The 9,102-nt window shown below is 47.5% G+C and overlaps 1 protein-coding gene across 1 annotated transcript in view; it reads right to left on the reverse strand.

Moving 5' to 3' along the window:
- Positions 1–9,102, reverse strand: part of XYLB (xylulokinase) — a gene marked incomplete at its 5' end in the record, with an annotated part of 118,917 nt that overhangs the window by 19,438 nt on the left and 90,377 nt on the right. The window contains one exon of the mRNA XM_019555110.1: positions 1,376–1,434. Coding sequence (XP_019410655.1) covers positions 1,376–1,434 — 59 coding nt within the window. The remainder of the gene's footprint in view (positions 1–1,375; positions 1,435–9,102) is intronic.

Consider the following 9,102-nt stretch of genomic DNA (forward strand, 5'->3'; position numbering starts at 1 on the left):
CCAATGGTCTAATACTGAATTTTTCTGGGGAAGAAGGAAAGAGTTGTCTGGTTTTTGTTGTTTTGTTTTTAACTAAAACCACATAAAATGTTCTCTTCCCAAGAACTGTGCAGTTTATTTGATCAAGTAATATGACTCAAGTTATGAAGCTTGGAAAATCACCAATGTTTTCACAAACATGTAAACAGTCTGTGAATTAATAGGGTCAACCTGTAAAACACTGGGATAAAGGATTATGCTTTTACCAATGCTCACCACAAGGTATCTGAGCAAAACCCCCAACAGCTATAACCATATTTGTAATTTCATGTGCAACTATAGTTGTTTGTGCTCAATACATGTAGATAAAACTCTAGTGCTGCAGCTGTGACCACCCAGTTCAATGCAATTTCCTTACAAACTCACAGATTGCATAGATTTCTAGGGTCAAAAGGGACTTTGTAGATCGAGTCCGACCCCCTGCTCCAGGCAGGAAGGAGTGCCAGGGTTAAAGAACCCCAGCTAGGTGCCTGTCTAATCTTTTCTTGAACACCTCCAAGGTAGGGGAAAGCACCACCTCCCTTGGAAGCCCACACCATATTTTGGCAACCCTCGCCGTAAAGAATTTCTTTCAGATATTCAATCTAAATCTACTCTCCTTTAGTTTGTGGCCATTATTTCTAGTAACCCCAACCTCCTTCAAACCCCCTTCAGGTACCCTGGTAAACAGAGTATTCCCTATTCCCTGCTGACCCCATGATGATGAGTTTGTAGACAGCCACAAGATCACCTCTCAGCGTTCTCTTGCAGAGGCTAAAGAGATTCAGGTTCCTCAGTCTGTCTTCATACGATCTTACCCACAGGCCCTCAACCATATGAGTAGCCCTTCTCTGAACACTCTCAATGCTAGTCATGTCCCTCTTGAAGTGCGGCACCCAGAACTGGACGCAGTACTCCAGCTGCGGCCTGACCAGTGTTGCATAGAGGTGAAGTGTCACCTCCCTAGACCTGCTTGTGATGCATCTACTAATGGAAGAAAGAGTGCGGTTAGCCTTACTTATAACTTCGTCACACTGGCAACTCACGTTCATTTTTGCGTTGACCAAGACTCTGAGATCCCTTTCCACTGCCGTGGTACTCAGAATGGTACTTCCCAGTCTATAGGTGTATTGGAGATTCTCTCTCCCTAGGTGCAGCACCTTGCACTTATCCGTGTTAAACCCCATCCTATACTGATCCGCCCACTTTCCCAGTCTATCCAAATCCACCTGGATTCACTCCCTGCCCTCCAGCACATTTACTGTACCCCGTAGTTTGGTGTTGCCTGCAAATTTGGACAGAGTGCTTTCAACCCCCTCATCCAAATCACTGATAAACTCAAGTGTTCTGCACTTACCTGTAAAATTTCTTTATTATGAGATGCTCCCCCAGTAGCTAAAATCCTTGTCTTCGGCACTGCAATGCAATAGAAAGGGAAGACTGAAATAAAGTACTGTCACATATTTTGCTATTGATCTGGGCAATTATAACAGGTAAGTAGGAACCAGGAGCTATGTTCTATCCCTGACTTTCCCACTGGCTCATCATCTGACTTTGGGTGAGGGTTAGGGTTAACTCCCTGAACCTCAATTCTGGCATCTGCAAAAAAGGAGATAATGCTATTTGCCCACCTCTGCAAGGCACATAAGGATACAATGGGATTACAATATTTATAATACCTCTTACCACTGTGCTACCAAAACCAATGAGCTCTGCTAGAGGGGAATAGAAGAAGGCAGGCAAGATGGTATGACGTTACACTTCAGATGTGAAGTCAGTCTCAGTTTGGATCTCAGTTACATAGATACAACCTGACAGATAACCTTTAAAACCAGCAGAATTTTCAAAACATATCTCCTTGTGATGTTCACATTCAGGGTCAAGCAATCTTGGCAAGCCCTGTATTATTGACAAAGAACACAGTTCAGGAAATAATTAGGGATCGCTTTGATAAAATAAAAAAAGCTATCTGATCCTCTACTGAAAACAGAAACTGAGCCAATGCTTTTTAGATATTAAAAAACTCCATTAACGTTTTCTTCCTTCATGAAAACTTCAAGAAATTCCTCCTTCCTTCTCATCAGTAAGAATTCCCTCCTGAACTGCTGTCCTGTCTGGGATCATTGATGGATACGCATGATCTTTAGGACACACCCTGTATCCATCTACATCCTCAATTCAGCAAGGTACTTAAATATTGAAATAGTCCTCCCAACTTCCATAAGTGTATTCATGTGTTTGAAGCTGGGCAAATATTTAACTACTACAGTAAATCAGGACCCATGATTGTTATGCTTTTGATAAACATTTCATAATAACTATCACAGCATTTGGAGGTGGCAAGGTAGTAAAAGCTTTCCCAAAATAAGACTTATTTCACTTTACTTATTTTGTATTCTGCTGGCTCCAGTTTGCCATGAGCTGAAGACAAAGAGCAGCACACAAAGGAAAAGCTGGCCAACAACTCTTGAGGTCGTAAACAACTTGTTGTGGTTTATCCCCTTGAGAACTTGAAGCCAGAAAAAATACCATCAAAATGGAGATGCATGTTGCAGAGGGCCCCCATACAGCTTTTGAGCCCACAGTGATTTGCTCAGGTAGAGACAAGAACCAGCCAAAACACTGCAAGGAGAACCTTATTTTACCGATAAATTTAATCTTATTTTCCTCTTTGGAGGATATTCAGCGATGCACAAATTGGGTTTTAAAAGCCATTAGGATCTCTGTCAATGTCAGTAAACAAATAAACCAAGCAGCAGAGTGAGTCCTCGGGGAAAACGAGTTTCAATTATACCGACACAGAGTGACAGATCCCTGCCAAGATTATCAAAACAATGCAATAACCCAGGAACCAGTGAAAAAAATAACCAGTAAGCCACTGTTCCTGGAAACAAAACTGCACTTTTGATACTTCGCCTAGTAGCCGAGTTTCTGTTGCATTAAGTCTTGTGGAGCACATGATGCTCTCGTAACAGCATCATGTTCGAGATAAACACCACATTCGAAAGCCGTCCTGCGTAACAGGCACAAGGGACAAACAGAGTGGTTCGCTTCACTTTGTAGCACAACTGTGACTCACCCGGAGAACAAGGCTTATTTCTGCCCAGTCTCGAGAGTAGCACTTTGGACAGTGCTAAACTGCTGCAGGGAAGAACAGTGGATAGGCAAACATTAAGAGCCTGAATGAAAACTATAGCCATCTTCTGGCTAAGTGCATGGACGCAAAAGGGTTCCTTTGAGGGAAAGGAGGGTGGAGATGTCAGCTATATTTTGGTAGCTATCCATGAGCGTGGTCATTGCACCAGGTCAAAGGAAGCTAGCTTCTTTCACTGAAGGCTAAGCGACCACGGGTTAGCTTCCCTTTATTACAGCATAGCTAACTACCTCTCCCTTTACTACAGGGTAAAAGTGGGCAGCTACTGTGGAGTATCTGAAGTGCACTAAAGCCCCATCCCCTTAACTCTGTGATGAACCATGCCCTGAACTCTTTCTCTGAACCACTTCTATCCATGGATACTCCAGCCTTTTGTCCAATGTGCTTTTCATAGACAAGCATCCACAATCTATTACTATGAACTGGCCTGGGCAAATACTGGGCTACATATTGCTTATTGAACCACGTGTTCCAGTTGACTTCAATGTCCATATAAAAGACGACCCTTCTGTTTTATGAACACGGGGCTGGAAGGGATCTCTTGGGTCCTGCCTTGTGTCCAGTCCCCTTCTACCATAAGCAATCACACGGCATACCCCTGGTAAGCTCGGGATTTCATCAGCACCACACAACCGCTAACCCTCCTCAAATAATATCAGATTCTCAACAAATGGCTGGCCACCGTGATAGGGAAGATTACAGATATTCTTATGATCATATTATTATCCCCTGCAATCTGAAGTTGGAGTAAACCTCTCCTCCTACTAGGTCAGAAAATTTCTCTCACTTGCAGCTTCCTACTGGGATTTAGATTTTAAAGGACAATCATCTTTCCAATGGTGATATAGTCCCTAAATGGCTTGGTAACCTATTATAAGAGAACTGCTTTTCTTGGTTAATTCAACAATTTATATGTAACAGGTTTATAATTTTTCCGTCTAAAAGATTAATTTAATCTTTTTCAAAAGGCCTTAACACTAAAAAAAAAGCCATTTTTTTCCCATGGTGCTGTTTAAGTTTGATTTTTTTCACAAGGTATTGTGTGTCTTTTAAATGCACTGCAACTTTTTCATAACAAAGAACGTAACTGAAATATTTGGCTTACCAAAAAACCAAGGCATTTTCTTAATATCTCAATGGCTAATGGCAATTTTTGTCTGGGGTGTTAAACACACTAAGAATGGCAATGCTGTTTTAAATATGTAAACGGGACAACACTGCTTCCAGGTCTGTAGGAAGCTCATCATAGCAGCAAGGTGTGTTTGAAGACATCACTGCTTGAAATGTTAAGTTTGTAGTGTAGACATGCGCTCAAGGTCTAAGCCTAAGATGCTATATGAAGGCAGCACAGTGGCAGACAGGGCAGGGAGCAGAAAGCAGAGCATCAGGTCAGGCAAAGAGTACAGGGCAAGAAGCAGAAGGCAGAGCAGGAGACTGGGTAAGGGAAAGGAACTGGAGTGACACTTGAGAAGGGTACAGAGCTAATTTGTGGGAAGATTTCCAAAAAGCTCAGCCCCCACTGCTGTAAGGAATGGTCTAGCTTTATTGCAAACAAGACAGATTAAAACTGAACCTGACTGCATTTGTAAAGGCAGTTCTGCTTCTGGACAGGCAGAGGCAATGAGTTCCATGGGCGAGTTTTGGCCAGTTTTGTTCAGTGAAGAGCAGGGGGTTTCAAGGCAACTGGCCCAAAAATATAAATGAGTTTGTTGTTGTCTTCATCTGGTCTGAAGAAGCTGGAATATATTTTAGGGATTGTCCTTCAAGGTGTCAATACAGTACATTTTACTGAAAAATGTATATTTACCCTGAGATGTGTAATTGGGTGCGGATTACAAAGCAAACAAAAATGCAGTTATTTATGTACTCAGTGGCATAAGCGAAGACATCATTCATCCATCATTATCAACTGTTCTCAGCCAACTGTGTAAGAATCTGTGAGGGGCTGCCATCCATCCCCTATGGCAGTGCACAAAAGGTACTTAAACTCTGCACTGCTGAAATAACCTAACAACTGTAGCAAACATAATTCATGGATTAAATCCTCTGACAGTTAAGGGAATTGGCTTAAACATCTTTTAATTAAAGCCCCTTCTACAGCAACTGTTAACCTGGGTTGCATATTGCAAAGCGGAATCGGAAAAAAAAACAGCATTCATTGGTGTGCAGGATTTTAGCTTCTTGGAAGGCTGGGAGCATGTTTTCCCTTCCTGCAAGTACATTAGCACAACCAGGTGTAGTGGAAAATCTATAGCAAGAAGGAATCCTGCAGGGCGCACACATCGTACACAGCTCTCATTGCTGTAGGGTACATATTGACTGGATTAATGAAATTATGTTAAAACAACAGTGTCTGTAGGAAAAGAAAGACATCAGTAAAGATGGAATCTGTATACTACTGCAGCAGGAACGAGTGCTCAGTGTAGCTTGTTCATTATTATTAAAGTTGATCCCACATGAGACCTACCACTTTGAATCTCAGAGAGCAGAGAGTCTCAACCAGGGCGCTATGGCACCCAGGAATGCCTTGCGATCCTTTCAAGGATGCTGCAGGATGCCACACAATGTTAGCAGTGGTAGGTGTCTGAATATGATTCGTAAGAGAAACCCAGAAATTTGAAATAGGAATCCACAGTATTAAAACCATTCTGCCCTGTTGTGGTCTTTCTGAGTTCATTGCAGCAGCAGAATTGCTCTATCCTTTTCCTGTAGTCAAAAAGAAAGTGTAAACTAAGAGCTGTCATTCTCCAAGGGATGCCTCAAGTCCTACCGAGCGGTGCCTTGAGCCTAAAAAGGTTGTGAACCACTGCTACCAAGGTTCATCAAGGAAAAAAAAAGGTCACAAGAAGGAAGTTGGTCACAAGAGAGATAAAGAAATAATTACTACTACTTATTTTTATTAAAATGATACCTCTGAGGCCCCAAAGAAGCTAATCACCTCCTGGTGCTGTGTACCAACACATAGGTGAGACAACGTGCTCTCCACTGAAGAGATCTCAATCTAAACAGACTTTAGAGTAAGAATAATATTACTTCTGATGAACAGCACTAAAAACCTGCCCACAATTTCAACCCCCAAATCTGAATTCCATAGAGAGGCAAAGAACTGGTCTCTAACTTTAATTCCACTCTCTGCCGTGATGTACCGAAAAGTCAAATTCCCTTTCTGGCTCCCACTGGCTCTGTAGCTCCTACCTATTCTAAAATAAAACTCTGTGGAGTTGAAGAACATCCTTCCCTATCATGGCTGGTCCCCTGAATAAAACAGAGACAACAGAATATGCCCACCAACCCTTTCCAGCAAAAAATGGGACTGCAAATAATTGTAGTTTACAATTCGCAAGTGATGGCAAAAATCAGTTCTCCCTTTATTTCTCTGCTCAACCCCAAACTCCGTAATTAAAAAAAAACCTGAAACCTGTCTTTTCCAAAAGGTCAGAGCAATATATTTACATAGGACTGGAAGGCCAATGAGACCATTGAGTTGAAACCCCTGCATTTGCTGACAATTATTTCCATAAGAATTCCCCAAAGGTACCGGTCACGGGGTGGGGCCTGCGAGCGGCCGTGATCCCGCTAGCGCCCCCTGCCATGTCAATTAAGGTGATCCAGCACCCTCTTCTCGCCGGCCACGTCTTTGATCTTATGAAGTTCAGTAAGGGAGGCTGCCTACTTCCATCCTGACACAGCGCTGGTATTACCTACGTTCCAAATGGGGGGCTCCAACACCCCCTCAGCCTCATGGGCAATGCGTGCCTCCTACCTCCCCTTTAGCACGCCCCAAGCCTCGCAGCTGTTCCTGGACATTGCTCTGTCCTTGCCCTCCGGCGTCTTCTCTGGCGCCCCTTGGGCTCGTCCTGCCCTGGTGCCCCTCTCTGGCACCCCCGGGCCTGTCACCCACCTGGCGCCCCCTGGGGCTTACCACGCCCCGGCGCCCCTCTTGGATCCTCCTGGGTCTATCATGCCCCTAGCACCCTCTTTACCGGCGCCCCTGGGTTGGTCACGCACCTGTCGCCCCCTTAACCAGCGCCTCTGGGCCGGTTAAACAACCTGCACCCCATTACTGGCGCCTCTGTGCCAGTGCTGCGACCTGCACCTCGCTACCGGCGCCTCTGGGCTTGCCGTGCCCAGGCCTCGCCCCACTGGGCCTGTCTTGCAGTTTTCCCCGGCTCCTCGTCCTCTCTGGAGCCTCTCACCCCCTCTAGGGCCTTTGTCGCGCTTCCCACGCACGCTGCCCCTCTCTGGGGCCTATGCCGCGCCTCTCGCGCACGCTGCCCCTCTCTGGGGCCTATGCCGCGCCTCTCGCGCACGCTGCCCCTCTCTGGGGCCTATGCCGCGCCTCTCGCGCACGCTGCCCCTCTCTGGGGCCTATGCCGCGCCTCTCGCGCACGCTGCCCCTCTCTGGGGCCTATGCCGCACTTCCCGCGGTCGGGGCGAAGGTGGCCGTAGCCGTGCCTGGCCCCCTGACCCTCCTTTGGGGTCTTACGCCCTACTCAGGATTTACTCCCTATACTGCCCTGCTGGGCTGGGGTCGAGATCCCCCACTAGCTCTAGGGCTCTTCACTGCCCCCTTTTAGCTCCGGGGCTCTTTGCTGCCCCCTTTAGCTCCGGGGGTTGGGCCAACGCGCCCCCAAACAAAGCTGAGCCCTCACCCTTGCCCTCTCTGGGGCCTGTGCCGCGCCTCTCGCACTCGTTTCCCACGCTTGGGGCTCAGGTGGCTGCAGCCGTGCCTGGCCCCTTGACCCTTTCCTGGGTCGCTTGCCCCGCTGGGCAAAATACCGCCCTCACGGCCTGGGGTCTCAACCCCTATATGCCGAGCGCCTCTACGGTGCTCGCTTGCCATGCCCACTGTGGCACTAGAGTCCCCAGCACTGTGGAGCCCTTCGGGACTCTCTCCTGGTCCTACCCCGGTTGGGGCTCAGGTGGCCGCAGCCATGCCTGGCCCCCAGGACCACCGTCTCGGTCCTTTGCCCTGATAGGGCTTCTCTCTAGTCTCACCCCACAGGGTGGGGTCCACTGACCCTTCAATACGCGCGCCACTGACGCAAACAGCTGTGCCCGCCCGGCACCGCTCGCTGTGCCCTGCTGGGCACCAGGAACCTCCAGATTATTGGGGAGCTCCCGTGAGGCCTCCTCACACCCTACAGCCTCATCCGGTCCTCCGGTTTAACCATAACAAAAACCATGAGCCAAGCGGCTGCAACATAACCCAGAAGCCTACTGGCTTATCACCCAAAGCTTGCACTCCCTAGGCTCTTTAGTCATGGCCTCTTATAGCGTTCTCTCCCCTGAATCACTGCAGCCGGTCTGCGTGGTCAGGCAGCAACCCTCCACCCGGCCTGCTCAACTCTCCCGCAGAGCTCCTACTCTTGCGGCTGCCAGAAGGGAACTGCTAGCTAGGCTTTGGCCTAGCTGTTTATAAGGGCCTGGCCCTGCCCCTTTTGGTCATGGGACCAGCCTGGTTGCCCCAGCAACCCACATCTGTGCTGCTTCAGGGAGCTTCAGCAGCCCTATTCCTACTGCTAGTAGCAGGCACCCTGGTGCCCTGCTACAGTGCCATATGTAATTACAAGGTGCAAAACTTGAAACGCCCTATGGAGTGCAAGAGATAAAAGCATGGGCCATGGGTACTGCCCATACCCTGCCGCTGCAATGCTAGGGAAGTAGTGGGTCAGTACATGCTCACAATGAATAGAACGCACTCGAACGCGGTTTAGACCAGGGGTCAGCAACATTTGTGGGCAGTGCCAAAAAACACCCCCAGCCTCAATCTGTAAGATGTTGGCATGCCAGGGGCAGGTGGCAGGGGAGTTGCGAGGGGCCCAATCCTTGTTGTGGCAGTTCAGGCCCGGCCACTTCCCAACCGTCCACCCAGAGGCCTGTGCGCCAAACAAAAAAAAGCTCAGTTAGGCTCCGGAGCGGTGAGAGAC

Source organism: Crocodylus porosus, unplaced genomic scaffold (genome assembly GCF_001723895.1).
Source record: "Crocodylus porosus isolate Cpor-Errol unplaced genomic scaffold, CroPor_comp1, whole genome shotgun sequence".
Classification (NCBI taxonomy): Eukaryota; Metazoa; Chordata; order Crocodylia; family Crocodylidae; genus Crocodylus; species Crocodylus porosus.